An 18,255-nucleotide genomic window follows, 5' to 3' on the forward strand; every position below is an offset into this window, starting at 1 on the left:
AGTGTCTTGCGTATTTAGTGTAGATGTCTTTAATACGACAGGAATGAGAATAAGAGTGAAAGATAACATTAATCAATTTTTCCGGAAAATTCATGTTATCAGTAAGGATCGTATAAATATTATTACGTTGTATGGTTGCTATCATCACTATTATTACTCGAAGATAGAAAAAATTATTGTCTGTTTATTGATTACAATATCAATTGTAATACTGTAACATATTTTATGTAAGCGATTATTACAAAGATATTCGTACGCAAATTACATTGACAAGGATGAAAATTATTTTTCACCCGCTTAAGTCGATTTTTTTTGGTCCAATTGGTCCTTGAATTATCAATTTTTCTTTTAAAATAGCATCATCCGTTGTATTACCTTGTTTGACTGTTAGTCCTTCGGACGTGACAATTTTCTCCACATCATGATCGATGGCTACAACGCATTTTGGAGTGTAATGAAAAATTTTAATTACAGCCTCGGGTTGATCAGTCCATAATTTATATGCCCTTTTCGTTGGGATCATTTTTGTCGTTCCACAAACTAGACACGTAAATTTCACAGCTTTCAATGGTTTCGATATCAATCTAACTCTAGCCGATTCACCAGCTATTAGAGGAGTTTGACAGCACTTGCAGATGCTTCGTTTGATGTCGGGTTCCCTAACAAAAAGAAAAAATGGCACAATAGAATTTAATCATCACAAATGAATTTTTGAAAAATTAACATATTGACAAGTATTAAATTTACATTCTGAGGACCGATCGTTTTCCACAGCTGACCATCATATTTCCACACAGGGAACTACCTACAAAATCCTTCATTGATGATAACAGCTGACCAGCTTGCAAGAGGTAGTTCATCCGTTCGAAGACATCTTTCCCCTGACATAATTGCTCACCTTGAAAAATTTCCACGTTCATATTAATAATTTGATTTTGTTATGAGCAAAATACAGTTTTTTTTTCTGGTTCAGGTGCATACCCATTACAAAATAGTACACTATTCCATATCCAAAGGGGTTATGTTGTACTTCAGACCGCTTTCACTCAATAAAAATACAAGACGACAAAATAAAATGGAAATTTTCTATTTTCATTTATATTTTCTATTATATCAACGATGTATAAAAAGGTGTCGTACAATTGAATTAAATTCTTGTCAGTGTAACAGATAAGGATGATAATACTTTCCGAGAGAGATTCACTGAAATACTCGTAACACTTGCCACTGAATGAATGAACACGGTCCTTATTTAATATTCCGTGGCACCCGGTACAAATCATATATGATATATGAAAATAAAATCTTCATTTACACCAATTCTTTATTACAAAATTATTTAGTCATTGTTAAAAAAAATGAAAATAGGCATAATTTTATGGCTTGTAGTAATACGGAGAATAAGCAGGCTCTTGAGGATAACCTACTGATGGAGTTAATGTTTCGGGGTTTTTTTTATCCGATATTTTATTCTTCAGGGAAGCAACACTCTTAATGACGGGTGTGGCAATAAATTTGGGAATTGCCGTTTCATTGATTTTGTTAGGAGAAACATTTTCCTGCTCGTCCTCAATATTGTCATCATCCTTGTAGAATCCGTCCGAAATTTCAAGACTTTCCATCATGTCTGGGTTCAAAATGCTGCTGTTATCATCAGCTTTTTTTTCTCTACCAAAGAAACAAGTCAATTCAACGGTTTAATAAATGTAAATGGTTGTCTAAAACCATTCTAAACTGCGACGGATATTTACTCATTAGATTGGGCAAGTCTTTCATATCCAAATTCAGTGAGAACTTCTTCGATCTCATAAACTTGCTCTCCCAAGTCCTCATAAATATTTTTACAATCATCTGAGAATTTTAACAGGTCCATCATGTAATTATCTCTTGGCAAATTGTCACCAATTATTTCATCCTAAAACATGAAATGATAAGAAAAAAAATGGAAAATTTTTTAGGGGTTTTGTCACCCTTACCCGAATATCAATACATCAAACAATTTACGTACATGGATATCTTTCATCGTATCCAAAAAATGTTCCAAATGCTCGCTTGCCTCTTCCACCAGCTCTCCATATTTACTAATAAAGATATGAGGTGTTTCCCATTGTCTATCCAAACGTTTAATACCCTCATCAAGCACTTTCCCCTTGCGTCGTAAATCCTCCCAAAAATTGGACATATTTTTGCTTTCTCAATAACAATCCTCCTTTAGTAAAAAAAAAACCATGGACTGGAAAGTGTCATGAAAAGAGGATTGACTGAGAAAATTGATTAAAGTAGAGGCTCAGTTATGGGGGTTTGAGTGACCCCAGTGGCATCGTAGTACTGCACCCCAAGAGAGGGAGGGCGCCGTCTGTAGAACGTACGGAAGGGGGAAACCACATCTTGTTGAATTTCAATGGAAAAAATTATTCAATGTATTAAATATATACCACTAATGAGTTTATAATTTTAAATGAGAACGTTGTCCTAGTGGTAACGTGCTCGACTGGTACGCCGGCGGCCCGGGTTCAATCCCGGCATCATTCATTTTTTTTTTTTCATAATAATTCCAATTTTTTATTTTTTGTTAATGGCAAATCAATCGAAATATCGCTTAAAAACTGAATATTTGATAATCGAGAAGATATCCAGTGAAATTGAAAAATTAGCAATTTTTTAAAACAATACTTTTGCAATATATATACTCCTAATGAAATTTTTTTATTGTAATAATGCGTTATCCTAGCGGTAACGTGCTCGGCTACCACGCCGACGGCCGGGGTTCAAGCCCGCCGTCATTCATTTTTTTTTTTAAATAATTCCAATTTTTTCTTTTGTAACTGGCTAATAAATCGAAATAGTGGTTAAAAACTGAATAGCTCCTCGATTGTCATGTTCTCCTGATATTTTTACAAAAATTTCAAATTTTTCACCTTCAGTGAAAATTTCAGTGAATAGCTCTTCGATTGTCATGTGCTCCTGATACTTTGACAAAAATTTCGAATTTTTCACTTTCAGTGAAAATTTCAGTGAAGAGCTCCTCCATTGTCATGTTCTCCTGATACTTTTACAAAAATTTCGAATTTTTCACCTTCAGTGAAAATTTCAGTGAATAGCTCTTCGATTGTCATGTGCTCCTGATACTTTGACAAAAATTTCGAATTTTTCACTTTCAGTGAAAATTTCAGTGAAGAGCTCCTCGATTGTCATGTTCTCCTGATACTTTTACAAAAATTTCGAATTTTTCCCTTTCAGTGAAACTTTCAGTGAATAACTCCTCGATTGTTATGTTCCCCTGATACTTTTTCAAAAATTTCGAATTTTTCAATTGCAGTGAATACATACCTAAAGAAAAAATTGGAATTATTAAAAAAAAAAAATGAATGACGGCGGGCTTGAACCCCGGCCGTCGGCGTGGTAGCCGAGCACGTTACCACTAGGATAACGCATTATTACAATAATTAAATTTCATTAGGAGTATATATATTGCAAAAGTATTGTTTTAAAAAATTGCTAATTTTTCAATTTCACTGGATATCTTCTCGATTATCAAATATTCAGTTTTTAAGCGATATTTCGATTGATTTGCCATTAACAAAAAATAAAAAATTGGAATTATTATGAAAAAAAAAAAACGAATGATGCCGGGATTGAACCCGGGCCACCGGCGTACCAGTCGAGCACGTTACCACTAGGACAACGTTCTCATTTAAAATTATAAACTCATTAGTGGTATATATTTAATACATTGAATAATTTTTTCCATTGAAACTCAACAAGATGTGGTTTCCCCCTTCCGTACGTGCTACAGTCGGCTAAATTTCAGTTAAACAAATGAAAAACAAAAAGCATTCGTACAGCAGAAAATAAAATTCACCCCGTCGACTTGATGGACACCCCAGCATTGCAATAAAAACTTGGTTAATAAAAAAAAACACTCCAGCATTGCGTGTTGCGCCCTCCCTCTCTTGGGGTGCAGTACTACGATGCCGCTGGGGCATTCAAACCCCCTGAACTGAGCCTCTACTTTAGTCAATCCTCTTTGGACCCCACTAGCATCGTAGTACTGCACCCCAAGAGAGGGAGGGCGCAACACGCAATGCTGGAGTGTTTTTTTTTATTAACCAAGTTTTTATTGCAATGCTGGGGTGTCCATCAAGTCGACGGGGTGAATTTTATTTTCTGCTGTACGAATGCTTTTTGTTTTTCATTTGTTTAACTGAAATTTAGCCGACTGCTTTACGAAATTGGTATTCCCTGAAATTGCCAAATTCAAAATTTTCGAAAAAGTATCAGGATAACAGAAGATCCGAGGAGGTATTCACTGAAATTTCAAAATTCAAAATTTTTGAAAAAGTATCAGGAGAACATGAGAATCAAAGAGGTATTCACGAAATTTAAAAAATCAAAATTTTCAAAAAATATCGAGAGAACATGAGAATTAAAGAGGTATTCACTGAAATTTAAAAATTCAAAATTTTCGAAAAAGTATCGGGAGAACATGAGAATCAAAGAGGTATTCACTGAAACTTGAAAATTCAAAATTTTCGAAAAAGTATCAGGAGAACATGAGAATCAAAGAGGTATTCACGAAATTTAAAAATTCAAAATTTTCAAAAAATATCGGGAGAACATGAGAATCAAAGAGGTATTCACTGAAATTTCAAAATTCAAAATTTCTGAAAAAGTATCAGGAGAACATGAGAATCAAAGAGGCATTCACTGAAATTTCAAAATTCAAAATTGTTGAAAAAGTATCAGGAGAACATGAGAATCAAAGAGGAATTCACGAAATTTAAAAATTCACAATTTCCAAAAAAATATCGGGAGAAGATGAGAATCAAAGAGGTATTCACTGAAATTTCAAGATTCAAAATTTTCGAAAAAGTATCAGGAGAACATGAGAATCAAAGAGGTATTCACTGAAATTTGAAAATTCAAAATTTTCGAAAAAGTATCAGGAGATCATGAGAATCAAAGAGGTATTCACTGAAATTTAAAAATTCAAAATTTTCGAAAAAGTATCAGGAGAACATGAGAATCAAAGAGGTATTCACTGAAATTTAAAAATTCAAAATTTTCAAAAAAATATCGGGAGATATTTTTCATCTATCACTCTATAGACCCTCCCTCTCTTGGGGTACAGTACTACGATGCCGCTGGGGTCACTCGCACCCCCAAAACGCCTCTACTTTAGTCAATGCTATCTGGTGTCATGGGCGGTGAGCCGAGAAAACATTCTCGTGTGAACTAGGGGGAAAAAAATTACCAGAGCTCAAAGAAGACCACTTATTATCGAGAGTCGATGTTTTCAGGACGCACGAGTCATGCGGAATCAGCCAATCACCAACGAAAGTTTCCGTTGGAAGATCAATCTCCCAAACGAACATCTCTGCTATTGTTCCACCACCATTGCTATTCCCTTTCTTCATAGCAAAAACCGGTTGTCGTTTGCCGGTGTGGTATGTGCTACGGACTATTACATACGTAAAGTTACCACCGAAAGACTAAAGCAGCCCAAACCAACTGAAAGCCATTGGCATTACAGTACGTTCTCTCGAGTACATCTCATTTTAACTCTAGTATTATATTCAATTCAACGAGTCTTCATTACAGCATAAATTAAAGGTAACGTCGTCAATTTCAAACCATTCATTGTGCCTATATTTTTTTTGTACAGTTCATTTCCATTTGTTCTGGCCATTTCTTTGGTTTTCGAGATAATACGCCATTCCTTTGTCCCATCAGATTCAACCGAGTCATGTTCGCTCTGTTATGTGATATTAATAAATCCTTAGATCAGAGATTTTTTTGTCATTCCGAAATGATGGACCGGGAGAAAAAATTAAGGCTGCTAATTGTTTAATATTTTTGATAATGTTGTTGATTCAGTTCGGGATTTGTTTGCTATTGAATATGGATCGAATAAAGAGTTTGTCCGAAAATTACTTGTTAATGTTAATGTGAGTGAAACGCCTCATTTATCGCATATAATGTATATTGAAACAAAGAAAATTCATGGAAGATTGAGTACAGCTAGATAGGATTGCCACGTGGTCAAAGAAATTTAGCGATTATATCTCGGCAACGAATCAAATTTTTTCTACGTTATTCAATACACTCTGAATATACTCCAGATGTCTGGACTGGCACTGCAAAAACCGGCACCAGCCTTCAAAGGCACTGCCGTTGTTAAGGGACAGTTCAAGGACATCTCGTTGAGCGATTACAAAGGAAAATATGTTATTCTTTTCTTCTACCCTCTGGATTTGTAAGTATATGTATAGGTGAATTTAAAGATTTAAGGAATTGCATTGACTATTATATAATGCATAAATGAAATAATATAATTTCGAACGCATGAAACTTGCAGTACTTTTGTATGTCCAACTGAGATAATAGCATTCTCAGAGCGGGCAGCTGAGTTTCATGCTATCAACTGCGAGGTAATAGGGGCTTCGTGTGATTCACACTTTAGTCATCTTGCCTGGGTGAACACTCCACGTAAGCAAGGGGGACTAGGACAAATGGATATCCCTCTCCTCGCTGACAAGAGTTTAAAAATTGCACGTGCTTACGGAGTCCTTGATGAGGAAACTGGCATTCCATTCCGTGGTCTTTTTATTATCGACGATAAGCAAAATCTCAGACAGATTACCATCAATGATCTGCCAGTTGGCCGGTAAGTATTTTCCATCCGAATGAAGATATTATATACTAGGATAATGGCATCAACGATGGTGTTGTGTACTTTTATAGGTCAGTTGACGAGGCTCTTCGTCTGGTTCAGGCATTCCAGTATACTGACGTCCACGGTGAGGTTTGTCCGGCTGGCTGGAAGCCCGGTAAAAAAACCATGAAACCCGACCCCGTAGGATCCAAGGAATACTTCCAAAACAATTAAATCACCATTTTCACAAAGAGAAAATCATAATATTTTTCATTCTAGAGCTAATCCATTTCACTTTCAATAAACCACACGATTAATTCCAATAGTTTTAAGAACGAAATTCATTTCATTTTCAAACAATTGGTTGTCAACTATCACGCTAGTCGTGAGTATTATTGTTTTCGTTCAAAGAAGAACAAACGAATAAAAAGAGCATCATAAGAAAACTGAGCGTTATTTTTATTTCAAGTATTTTCTTTTCAGTTTCTTCTGTTTTTGTCAATGATGTGAAGACTAACGCTATGAGAACATAAATGATTAACCTTGAGAGCCATCACGAGAATTGAAAGCGTTACTATTTATCCTCATCCTCTACACCGTAAAGCCATTGGAAAATTCTAGAATGCCTCAAGGTTGTGAAAATGCTATTACAAATACAGGCAAGTTTGTTTCACACTTTGTGGAATCAATCGCTGACTTCCACCGACGATAACTTTATGGTCTATCAAGGTTATCAGACCAGAGATAGTATGAACGTCAATTGATTTTTAATTATAGTTATTACTAAATTATCTTTGGTGGATAGATGAAAAAAAAATATTGACTTGCGACAAATTGATTATTAACATCAGGATGGGGATTGTGCAATTATTTCATCACCGGTCTGTGCTGCATGTGCAGTCTGGCAGAGGCTGGTGCCTCTCTGATTGTTACGATCCTGACACCTCTACTTGCATGTGATCTTGGTTACAGCAAGCCAGATGTCATGACCTTGAATGCACTTTCCTCTCTAGGTATTAAGTAGAAGTTTAATACGCAATTGGTATAGAAAATGAATGGAATATTATTGTACTCAGGCATGGCTGTAGGTGCTGTACTGTTTGGGAGCCTTGGAGATAGTAATGGTCGTAAATTGCAAATTCCTACGACTATGATCATCATATTTTGCTCCTCCATTGGATTGTCATTCTCCCAGAACTATATCCTCATTGGTCTCTTTATATTTATTCTCGGAGTTGGGTAAGACCTCCTGTGACATTCGATTGAAGCATTGGTGCATTTATGAAATGATTATAAAAACTTTCTAGCCTTTCAGGAAACAATGTCATGCTTCGCGTCTACATGATAGAATGCCTTCCAGCTAAACGTCGAGGAAGTTACGTGGCACTAGTAGATTTTATGTGGATCGTTGGCATGATTTCGGCGCTTGGTGCGATTTTTATATTTAGACTGAGAATATGAACGATGTAGAAATCTTAATGTCTATGCAATCCCTATTAACTGCAATCCCTATTTACTAGAATATTTTTAAAGAATGTGAAAATATGGAAAGTAATATTTATTGAGAATGAAGGAAAGGAAGATAGAATGTTATTGAATAGCACGGTAATACTGTGATAAATTTCAAGGCATGGCCTGGTGGTTGGTGCCCTCGATAATTCGAATGCTGGAGAATGAGTTTCGGCCAAGCTCATGGAGAGTCCTTGCAGGAATCGGTGGAGCTCCAAGTCTTATAATGGCCTGCGCAACGAGTCTCTTGCCTTCAAGCCCGAGATACTTAGTTTCTCAACGACGTCCGCTCCAGGCGTTGTCTGTCCTCCAGCAGATATTTGCAATTAATCACTCAAAGCATGCCAACAATTATCCTGTATGTATGTTATTTGCAAATTTGCTTTCTTCCTGAAAATTGAAATTAAGTTAATTGGCAAATATTGCAGCAATGCAATTTAAATGGTGATCAAACACAGAATGATGATATTGACGAGTCTAGCAATACATTGGTGGTTATAAAACGGCATTTCATCAAGATGTGGGGGCGAATTGTTCTCATCTGTTCACCCAAATTTATGAAAAATACATTGCTATTACTTACAATACGTCTATTGCTCTTTCCTGGGTAAATTCTCAAATTTTATTAAAATGAGACTTACAAGATACAAAATCGTGTCAACTCCCAAGATTTATAACGATTCAGATTAATCTGGATAGCACTTTGGAGCACCTATTTCACCCACATGGGAAGTCACGCGGAAAATACAACCTTGACATTGGCTGAAAATTGTGTAACTGATACTGGGGACATTGTGATGAGCTTCCTTCATAATTGTCACGTAGCCAACTATTCGTACTTCGAGTACTCGATTATTTTATCATCGGGATATGCCTTGGGAGAATGTCTAATGGTACTGGCCATTGATGTTATTGGGAGAAAATTGTTTATCAGTAAGCAGATTTATTTGTTTTAACCAAGTAAAAAAATGAACAATAATAGATATTTCCTGCGGAAGAACGTGATTTTTTTCCTTTTACCTCGGAGGATTCACATCAGAATCTTGATAAATTCGATTGAAGCATAATGTCTATAAATACAGTTCTTGAAATTTATTTGTATTGGAATTACGATCGATGGATTTTAACCGGAATTTTAACCGGAAGGAGAAAGTGATTGATCGTGACTGCGCCGTATAAACACTAGTACTAAAAATACTTGTTTTAAGAAAATCATAGAAGTACGGCTGGGGGATTTCGAAAGCGCATAATGTTTTAATTGCGACAATGGCAAAAAATTCCTTCCTCACGACTAATATTCTTATCCGTTTAAATTCGAAATAATTAAAACGATAAACTAAGCGAATTGTTGTCTAGGAGAAGCGCTCTCGTCCAAAATGACACTCATTTCACAATAATGTTTTTCATATTTCAGTGACTTCTGCTTTGATTGGGCAGACATCTATCCTCGCTATGATTTTTCTTTCTTTGCATAATAAAATTCTCCTTTGGATATTGTTCCTCGCCTCGTATTCTGTTATGCATACAATAACGATAATAATAATGCTGGAAAATTATCCAACATCTGTGCGGTATGCAATTATTTTTAAAATTTTTTAAATATGTATATTGTTTGTAATTGATTTTGTGACGAGTTTTAAATTGCAGAGGAACGATGACAGGCCTCACCGGAGTACTGCCCTATCTCGCTTCATTCTTCATAAAGTTCCTCATCCACATTCCATGTTCAACCGCTCTGTACATAGTATCCAGTCTTTTAATAGGTATCAACCAAAAAATATACATGAAAAACAAAGAAACTTTAAACTTCATGGGGATATTTTTGCACACGTGTTAAACACACCCTCAATGCCAAGAAGGCAACAAAAATATGTGAAGTACGGAGGGAAAACTGTTTACATAGCAAAATACAAACAATGTTGTATGAAAAATGTTGATAGTATCTATCAGACTATAATTATCATACTCGAGATTGATTTAATTGCATATTTTTGCACAGGGGCTGCAATAGCAGCTTTGCTTATACCAGACTTGACCAATCTCCCCATGCAAGAGTGAAGCGCTTAAAAATCGTGGTAATTCACTAAACCCACTTGTTACTGAGCTCCTATTCCATAACGACACAAAGTTATAGTGCTTCAATTAAAAATAAATAATGTATTTTTTTTTTTATTTAAAAAATTCAAAGGGCAACAAAATATACAATGCGGTAATAAATGATATTCAATAATATAGTAAAAAAAAAAGAGCATACATTCTTGTGAGATTTACAGAAACCTTGGGAAATTTCATAACAGTCAAAGTCAAATAAATAATCTCTGAAAAAGAATTTCGACGTAATATATAAAGTAAAATCCCATACACACGTGCAAAAAAAATTGAAGAGATGAAAAAGTGATCGTGGAAGCCCGATGGACCGTCTTCCGCATGTCTATTTTAACCAGCTAGAGTAGATGAAGAAACATTTATAATTGCGCATGCTCACCCGATCTTACTCGGCACTCGTTTCAGTCTCAGTCTTGATTTTTCTCAACAGTATTCATCGGGCAGTCACGTAGATAATTTACTATGCTAGAATTTTGCCATATTTCACGGTGCAGACTGGTCCGAGAGAGCCAACGAGAATTGAGTAGTAGTACTAGAAGATGCAATCGTAGTATTTCATGGCGAAATAATGGAATTGGCATGTTAAATGAAAAATTGTGAAGGACTAAGGCTTCATTAAAAAAGTGAAAAAAATAAAGTCCCTGAAGATATTATATTATTGATTTCAATGAGTAATATCCATGGAACGCAGTATGGAAGCCCAGATGGATCAAGTATCATCCCTTTGTGGAAAAAAATCATTGCGCAAATGTCGGCGGAGGTTCGAGAGAAATCTTCCAACACCTCCTCCAGATCCTATTTCCAGATTAGCCTGTTCAGATGATTCCCTCTCGACAGTAGCAGTTGGCAATGTGAATGATGCCTTCAATCATATATCCAAACTCTACATTGTTGTAGAGCAAATGGTGGAAATACGAAAGAGGAGTTGCAAATTATTCAACCGAGTGCGCCAACTGGAGCGAGTGATAGCTTTGAAAAAGGCTAATAGCGAATTAGAAAAGGCTTTGTCGAGCGGTGAAGATGTACCAATGAGTGAGGAAGATGTTGGATTTGCTGAATCGCTGCTAGGTGCAATGTTAGCTAGCAATTTTGAGGTATCAAGGCGGACCAGCAGAGCATCAACTTCAGCGAGAAGAAACAGAGAGCAGAGGAGAGTATCTTGTCCGATCGCTTCATCGCAACCTGGCACGCCAACGACAAGTTCGTTAAAACCCACCACGAAAAATTCTCTGGCTACAGTGAGCGTCAATTACAAAAAAAGACCATCATTGGTGATGGGACTACCCAAAGTGTCCAAGTGGACACGAGTAAAGGCTGCTTTTAAGTGGGAGCGCGCATCGTGTAACACAGCGGAAGTTCTCTTTGCTGAAACAGACAATCCTACCAAATTACTCATTATACCTGAAAATAATGCTGGCTCCAGTGAAGTATCTGGACCTCCCACGCCCGCCGGCACCATATCCTCGTCGTCATCCATCGATGATGTCTTTCATAGTGAGTCTCATTAATTGACGGCAAATTGTATCTCTCTGCTATTTTTGGAGCCTTCTCCTTTTTCTAGTTTAAAAAAAAATCAGTCAATCCATTCATTTCAGAGATTAATGATAATTTTTAATTAGCTATTTGCCTTTGAAGGATCCCGGAATGGCAGTGGTCAAAGAAGTAGAAGAGAGAGGCCTGAGAGAGAAGGGGGGAGGGAATTTGATAATTCAAATCCATCAAGAAGGAGCGGCTCATTTCATGGAGAAACACTAGTTGGAATGAAATTGACTTATGCCCAGCGAGGCAAGCAGGTGATTGATCTAGTCCTTTGGTAAATTAAAATAAGCTATGAAAATAATGAATTCAAGTTTTGTCTCAGGATCCTTTGAGTGCAGGGAAAAACGAATGCCGGATGAGCAAAACACCGTGGGGAAAAATGAAGGACATAATGGCACTTCGCCGCGATAGTTTGGGAAGACAAACAAGTCAAAATTCACGAAATGAAGATAACCGTTCAACATCAAGTTTAGACTCAGCTGATATACAAAGAATCGAGGTAATTTTCAATGAAAACAAATATTGCAAATTGCACGTTTGTTATCCTTTGATCCCTTTATTTTTTTAATGCAAATGAAAATGAGGGTAAAATTTTTCCGAGAGTGATTAGAGGTCGACATCCTCAGTTCAAGTGTGGATGCTGGGCTGCCCCGTGTTAGCGTGTTAGCCCACTTCTGCATTTAAAAATATCCTAGTATGTATACAGGAACGAAAAAATATTCCCGAGTGCCGAGTGTAGAGTGAGCATTCGGCACATGTGCAGTCTTTTTTCATTCATTGATTTTTATTATTATATATTTGAGTTTTTCAACAGGATGGAAGAGTTCCTCGTCTTCGAATCACCTCAGAGCCGTCAGGAACGTCAGTGCACGTTATGAGTAATGCTCTCAAATCAAATGTTAAACATAAAGAATTGAAGGACCTCGCTTCTAGAAGGCTTACCCCTACATTAACCATCACTGTGCCATCAAGTGAAGAATTACGAAGCATATCTTCACCAGAGTCCATTACACCCCCACTTTCTGTTCGAGCTGACAAGTTTTCTCCAGGTTGTGACATCCCAACTAAAAAAAATGAACAGATTTCTCCAGGTTCATCAAGCTCTGGTATCCTTAGGTATGGATTAGGGAAATCAAAAACATCTCAGGCCATTTCCGCCGACTTTAAACGGCAACAATCCTCAAAAGGAGATTCTCTGAGTTCTTCGCCGAAAATCCAGAGGAGGAACTCCAAGTGGAGCAAAGTAAAGAGAGCTTTCTTAACCAGTGCCACATCGGTTCCAACTAGCCCTAGCAGAGTATCATCATATTTTTTTGACGGTGAAATTCATACAATACAATAATCATGCTGTTGCATTTTTTTCTATCGGCCAAACAAATTTCAAATGCTTCTCTCATGTAGGAACCACGACTATTCTTTGCAATTACCTCAATTATTTTTCTCTTCGCGCAAGACTTGAAATTATTCGCATAAGGAGTATGTAAACTTGTTATTGCTCGGAGGTATGGAGAAAATATGTTTATGTCATTGCGGCCGGTAAAACGCGTTTCTAACCTTGCTTCGCTTGGATAAAAACGCGTTTTCGGCCACAATGACATAAAATAGCAATCATAGCCACGGCGAAAAAAAATGATTCTGACTCATGCGCATTATAATCCTCGTCTCCGACTCGGACTATAAAGTCGCATTCGTCAGATTCCCTTTTTCCGTCCTAGGCGTGAAAAATACTATGACAAAGAATTTGTGGGGTAAATTTTGAAAGTTGCATTTGGAAAATTACCATCCCGTAGGCGAACTAAAACAAAGTGAGCGTCTATTTGCTTTGAATAAAAATTGTAAATGTATTTACAGATGGTGAGGCAACAGCGGCAAGTTACAGTGCCAGTGCAAGTGCTGAGGATTTGGATAATGACAATGCATTTTCTAACCCAGTAGTCCAAGCAGAGATTCAGAGAAATTATCGTCTTCTTAATGATAAATTAGGTACAGAGTTCTATCGAAAATTGGGAGAATGGGAGAAAGTTAAGTCAGTTTCTCCGAATAGAAATTGTAGACAGAATGACACATTGCGTTTAGCCCGTGTAAAAGATATGGACAATGTGCGGCTGCTTACCGAAGAGAAATTGACTCCTGAATTTAAAAAAAAGTTGGAGGAGTGGAAGAGAATGAATAAAAGTGGAATTCCTCCTGAGCAACGTATTCTTAGTAAACGGAGATTGACGGATTGGCAGCTTTGGAAATCTCCATCGAAGACGGTATCTAAGCCAGAATCTCCCGGTAAACTTTCAGATGATTTTGTAAAGAAGATGGAGGGGTGGACAAAAATGAAAGCTGCCGGTAGAAAAAGTGGCTTGGAGCACGAAGTCAAGGGAGTGGAGACTGAAGCGGAAGAGGAAGCAGAGGAAGAAGCGGTTGACGGGGGGGAGAGTAAGGAGGACGCTCATATAAATGAATTAATTGATCGGACGAAATTCTCCGAGAGGTTTAAATCGTGGAAGGGCTTGGAGGATGATGAATTCAAATCCCTTGGAGAAGTTATCAGCATTATGGAGAGAGATCAGCAAAATCGGTAATATATCGATCTTATATATGATATGAATAGGGTGAGCTTGAATTGCGGAAATAATTTCAGTTTATCCAAGTTACATCGAGTAGTTGGCTCGCCACCAGAGAAAACTCAAGAAGTTCTAATTCACACGTCAACCGGTTTATATAGATTCGAAGGTATATCTCGGCAATTTACAAAAAAATTGTACGAGTGGGAAAAGAGCCAGGGGATTGCCCCAGAATGTTCGACATTCAGGCTTCTTGATCCTCTACGATATGGTATATGTTCAAGACCTAGGTTGATATCCACAAGCATTGCCAGTGAGTGATTCTTTATTCTTTATCACTATTACTCAATATTTACATTTTATTATCATATCATAGTGATGATATCATTTCATTCAATATATTTTTCAATATATTTTTACATCGATATATATTTTTTAAGGTGAGGGAAAACCATTGACAGGTTTAAAGCGATCAAAATCAGTGGGTAGTGTTCACATGGAGGGCTTTTGCACTCGAGAAGAGAGATCTATCCTCACCAGACTATCCTCCAGTCTATCCTTGAATGATATTGGCAGGTTGGACACGAGAAGCTGCATCATAGGCTCTGTACCCACAATTCCCGATGATGAGGACACCTCAGAAGATATAGTCATTGAAGACTCTGAGCAGGATCCTGAAGCCGAAGTCGAACCAGAAGCCATGATCGTCGATATCGAAGATGTGGTTGAGGAAACAGCAAGTCCAATGGCCAAGTATCAACCCCATCAAACTCCTGTGTATAGCGTAGCTGGAAGTGAAACAACAAGCATAGCAATCCCCTTGGGGACAGTGACATCGAGCCATCAGTCCTCGCCGGCCATTCTTATCCAACCTCATGAAATACACCCTATTAGTGTTACCCAGGCATGCATCATTGATCAACATATCCATGAGAATGATCATGATGAACTAATTAGAATATCGCAAGGGACTCGTAATGTCGCAGCTAGAGCAACTATTAGTAAGAAATTCTACAAACAAGCTATACATTAAACATTATTGAATCCAGTTGAATCGAAGGAAAAATCCAAGTTTTTCCTTTCAGAACAAGATTGTGAGGAGGTGAATGAGATTGTCGACGGATGGTTCAATGAATTGCACTCGAGCGATTCTCTCACATCTATCAATGGCTGCCAGATGGCAGCACACAGTAAGGGTAACTTTCATTTTATTTATTTTTTTTATTATTATAAGATTTTAAAAAATTGTAGAAAAATGAGAATTTTATGAAAAAAATTCGATTGATGCGAATGAGAAATTTCGATGATAAAGTAGTGATCTTGTCCTAGAAAGCTCCATGGAGACAGGCACGGTACTGCCGCGGAATTATAATTATAATAAAACCGAGGAAGATGGGGATGCCGTAACGGAAGTGGTAATTACTGTAGCCAGTAACTCAAGACACTCGAGAAAGTACCTGAAGACCAGGCGCCTAACCGATACTCAGGTTGGATACGGGCTACATCATATTATCTCGTCCGATGAACCTGAGTTAACTAACACACAATCAACAACACAACGAATTAATGATTTTCTTCAAGGATCTGATCGTGAAAAAATTATTATCAATGAAAATACATTAAATAAAATAGTTGTACCAACGAGCTCTGGTACAATTTCAATGGGAGATGAAGTATCGGTAAAGTTGAAATTAAAAAAGGAGCAAAACAGTCCACCGGAGCAAAGTGGTACGAAAGATAAGAGAAATCCGGCGAGTATGTTTGTGAAAACCAAGAGAATAGTCTTTTCACCATTTAGAAGAGATAGTAGACCAACAGCATCAAAATCCTCATCGCCATCAGCAACACCTGAATCCTTCTCATTTCCACTAGATATTGCTATTCCAGTTGCACTGGAATCTCTTGCACTCACTTCACAGACTAAAAAAATAGATGTCCCCCAATCGCCAATTCCCCCTAGGAAAGAATATAGCCTGAGCCAAGCTTCAACTAAGGAGACAGCACCCAGTATCAGAATGATGATAAAAAAGTATAATGCAAAAGTAGAAGCATCGGGAGGTATGGGATCAGCGACGAGTAGCGGAAGTGGCTCGCCAATCTGGCGATCTCCCGTCAGTGAGCGGAGAATAGCGACCCGAATGGAAAAATATGAGGAGGAAGTGAGGAAGGCCGTTGCAGGACCCATCTATCCACCTACCAATATTGCCAGTATTTCCAAAAGTTCAACCATTGACTTTACTAAAAATCCAAAGGCAGATGAATCCATTAATTCTCTCAATTTAGTTATTCGGAGTGAAACTGCTCCGCAAATACCTCACAGCGGAATCCGAGAGTTTAAAAACCCGGAAAAAGATTCATCATCAGCATCTTTGAGAGCTATCATGATTCAAAAGGCTAAAGAGGAGTTTTTGTCTAGAGATACGGGCAAAAATCAAGAGACAAGATCTTCCACTATTTACAATGTTAATGAAAATAAAAAAACAGGGAATTTTAACGAAACGGCAAAACGCTCGAAAGTCGTTGCCCGGGCTGAACTCGTTAAGTCAGCAAGTGTTGGAATGATTAATATTGTCCCAGATGCATTTGAAAGACTTCATGCATCTGATCCATTTACTTCGAGTAGAAAATGTGACTCTTTACCAAGATCCTCCGATCAACTTGCTCAACAGATTGAAACATGCCCTAAAGAGTCTCGTTTCCATCAGTTAGCCAATAAGTTCAGGCGAGCTAAATTGAGACGATCGAAAGATAAAGAGTTAGTGAGTATGAGTACAGTGTCAATGCTCTGTAGACAAAGTTTATTTGTTGATATTTCTAATGTAGGTACATCTAAAAGTTGCCCTACCACACCATCCCCTCAATACGATCATCACCTTGACACCGTGTGACAACTAATACTGTACCAATGACTAAATAATTCATCACTAACAATATAAATACTATATAAATACGTAATTTAAACAAACGTTTGTATATTTATAGAATTCATTGATGTGAGAATAAATGTATGTTTTAACTCAAACGGGGTTAATTGGTTGTTTTTCTTACTTGATTGGTCTCTTTAAAATCATTTGGGTGGATTTAAAAATGAGAGACACAAATATGAGAGTGAACAATTGAAGAATCGGTGGCGGGCATGCATTAAATTGTGGACGAGTGCGGCTTGAAGTGTTTGGGGTTGGTGTATTGCTAAATGGAATTAATACGGAGGGGAAGGTTTTTTTTTTTTTTTTTTTTTTTTTGAGTTGTGTGTGTCCCTTGGGTTTCTTTAAACGCGTGCCAGGGGGAATTTTAAATTGTCTATTCTCTCGAGAGATCCATGGGAATCGGCTAAAAGTGAAATGGAAATTATGCGGGTTCAAAAAATATGTAAACGTCACCTTGGATGAAATTAGAATTTCATGAGTTATAATAATCTGGGGCGAATTAACAAAAGGTTCACGGATAATCCTTTCATTATGATTTCATTTTTTTTTTTCTTCTTTTTTTCGACAATGGTCAACTGTGGTATCTGGTAGTGGTAGAGGGCGAAGAAGAGCCTGAGGGGATCAGTAGGGCGTCTCTACGATTTTTATATTCTTCTATTTTTTATACCTGGGTCTGGCTATAATATGGAGCGGAATGGGTTTGTCTCAAACCTGACCGCACGCAGGTCGTCCATATAATCCAGTAGCATTTGCAACAGCTCACGCATACGTCGGTGGTATAAGGTAGACTATTAACTTCTATAGGGATTTTGGGTTGCACTATTATGTGTATATGTTTTAAAAAAGGTTGATACTCTGATGTTGCAAGCACGGAAGTACGGAAGGCCTCTCTTCCGAGTGGTTTTTATGAAAAGGAAAGAGGGGGGAAAGGCATCAATGGACTTCCCGTCAGACCACCCCGAGT

At 37.3% G+C, this 18,255-nt stretch overlaps 4 protein-coding genes across 9 annotated transcripts; 3 read left to right on the top strand and 1 right to left on the bottom strand.

The window, feature by feature from the left end:
• Positions 1-164: 164 nt before the first annotated feature.
• Positions 165-2,257, bottom strand: Rpp21 (ribonuclease P protein subunit Rpp21). Of its 3 annotated transcripts, none has more exons than XM_011306705.1 (5): positions 2,009-2,257; positions 1,752-1,915; positions 982-1,668; positions 748-898; positions 165-659 (listed from the first exon to the last, which is right to left on the bottom strand). In XM_011306705.1, exons 3-5 carry the CDS (start codon positions 983-985, stop codon positions 290-292), a joined length of 525 nt encoding a protein of 174 aa, XP_011305007.1. In that variant the 5' UTR covers positions 986-1,668; positions 1,752-1,915; positions 2,009-2,257; the 3' UTR covers positions 165-289. The 3 variants fall into 3 exon arrangements, with proteins under 3 accessions (XP_011305007.1, XP_011305015.1, XP_011304998.1); XM_011306713.1 differs by having other exon boundaries at positions 1,977-2,257; XM_011306696.1 differs by lacking the exons at positions 165-659; positions 748-898 and having other exon boundaries at positions 1,079-1,668.
• Positions 2,258-5,386: 3,129 nt separating this feature from the next.
• On the top strand, positions 5,387-7,101 carry Prx2 (Peroxiredoxin 2). 2 transcript variants are annotated; one of them, XM_011306778.1, is made up of 4 exons: positions 5,387-5,532; positions 6,123-6,256; positions 6,359-6,667; positions 6,745-7,101. In XM_011306778.1, the coding sequence occupies exons 2-4, from the start codon at positions 6,123-6,125 to the stop codon at positions 6,887-6,889; spliced, it is 588 nt and encodes a 195-aa protein (XP_011305080.1). In that variant the 5' UTR covers positions 5,387-5,532; the 3' UTR covers positions 6,890-7,101. The 2 variants fall into 2 exon arrangements, with proteins under 2 accessions (XP_011305080.1, XP_011305072.1); XM_011306770.1 differs by having other exon boundaries at positions 5,388-5,613.
• A 1,903-nt stretch (positions 7,102-9,004) lies between these two features.
• On the top strand, positions 9,005-10,346 carry LOC105267706 (uncharacterized). Its single transcript, XM_011306757.1, has 4 exons — positions 9,005-9,097; positions 9,579-9,735; positions 9,812-9,927; positions 10,164-10,346. The coding sequence occupies exons 1-4, from the start codon at positions 9,055-9,057 to the stop codon at positions 10,220-10,222; spliced, it is 375 nt and encodes a 124-aa protein (XP_011305059.1). The 5' UTR covers positions 9,005-9,054; the 3' UTR covers positions 10,223-10,346.
• Positions 10,347-10,706: 360 nt separating this feature from the next.
• Positions 10,707-17,385, top strand: LOC105267692 (uncharacterized). Of its 3 annotated transcripts, XM_011306745.1 has the most exons (10): positions 10,707-11,764; positions 11,906-12,063; positions 12,132-12,308; positions 12,624-13,128; positions 13,661-13,792; positions 14,099-14,378; positions 14,442-14,677; positions 14,805-15,365; positions 15,450-15,560; positions 15,694-17,385. In XM_011306745.1, the coding sequence occupies exons 1-10, from the start codon at positions 10,951-10,953 to the stop codon at positions 17,250-17,252; spliced, it is 4,533 nt and encodes a 1,510-aa protein (XP_011305047.1). In that variant the 5' UTR covers positions 10,707-10,950; the 3' UTR covers positions 17,253-17,385. The 3 variants fall into 3 exon arrangements, with proteins under 3 accessions (XP_011305047.1, XP_011305030.1, XP_011305039.1); XM_011306728.1 differs by having other exon boundaries at positions 13,661-14,378; XM_011306737.1 differs by having other exon boundaries at positions 13,661-14,378; positions 15,450-15,554.
• The last annotated feature ends 870 nt before the right edge of the window (positions 17,386-18,255 follow it).

Source organism: Fopius arisanus, unplaced genomic scaffold (assembly GCF_000806365.1).
Source record: "Fopius arisanus strain USDA-PBARC FA_bdor unplaced genomic scaffold, ASM80636v1 scaffold00002, whole genome shotgun sequence".
Lineage (NCBI taxonomy): Eukaryota > Metazoa > Arthropoda > Insecta > Hymenoptera > Braconidae > Fopius > Fopius arisanus.

Excerpts from the sequence above, each read along its gene's own strand:
- Rpp21 (XM_011306696.1), bottom strand. The coding sequence starts at position 2,182 with ATGTCCAATTTTTGGGAGGATTTACGACGCAAGGGGAAAGTGCTTGAT. Across the intron at positions 1,916-2,008 it reads ATACGATGAAAGATATCCAT|GATGAAATAATTGGTGACAA; the intron begins GTACGTAAATTG and ends TTCATGTTTTAG. Across the intron at positions 1,669-1,751 it reads AGACTTGCCCAATCTAATGA|AGAAAAAAAAGCTGATGATA; the intron begins GTAAATATCCGT and ends TTTCTTTGGTAG.
- Prx2 (XM_011306778.1), top strand. The coding sequence starts at position 6,123 with ATGTCTGGACTGGCACTGCAAAAACCGGCACCAGCCTTCAAAGGCACT. Across the intron at positions 6,257-6,358 it reads TTCTTCTACCCTCTGGATTT|TACTTTTGTATGTCCAACTG; the intron begins GTAAGTATATGT and ends TGAAACTTGCAG. Across the intron at positions 6,668-6,744 it reads AATGATCTGCCAGTTGGCCG|GTCAGTTGACGAGGCTCTTC; the intron begins GTAAGTATTTTC and ends GTACTTTTATAG.
- LOC105267706 (XM_011306757.1), top strand. The coding sequence starts at position 9,055 with ATGGTACTGGCCATTGATGTTATTGGGAGAAAATTGTTTATCA. Across the intron at positions 9,736-9,811 it reads AATTATCCAACATCTGTGCG|AGGAACGATGACAGGCCTCA; the intron begins GTATGCAATTAT and ends TTTAAATTGCAG. Across the intron at positions 9,928-10,163 it reads AGTATCCAGTCTTTTAATAG|GGGCTGCAATAGCAGCTTTG; the intron begins GTATCAACCAAA and ends ATTTTTGCACAG.
- LOC105267692 (XM_011306728.1), top strand. The coding sequence starts at position 10,951 with ATGGAACGCAGTATGGAAGCCCAGATGGATCAAGTATCATCCCTTTGT. Across the intron at positions 12,064-12,131 it reads ATGCCCAGCGAGGCAAGCAG|GATCCTTTGAGTGCAGGGAA; the intron begins GTGATTGATCTA and ends GTTTTGTCTCAG. Across the intron at positions 15,366-15,449 it reads CGCAGCTAGAGCAACTATTA|AACAAGATTGTGAGGAGGTG; the intron begins GTAAGAAATTCT and ends TTTTCCTTTCAG.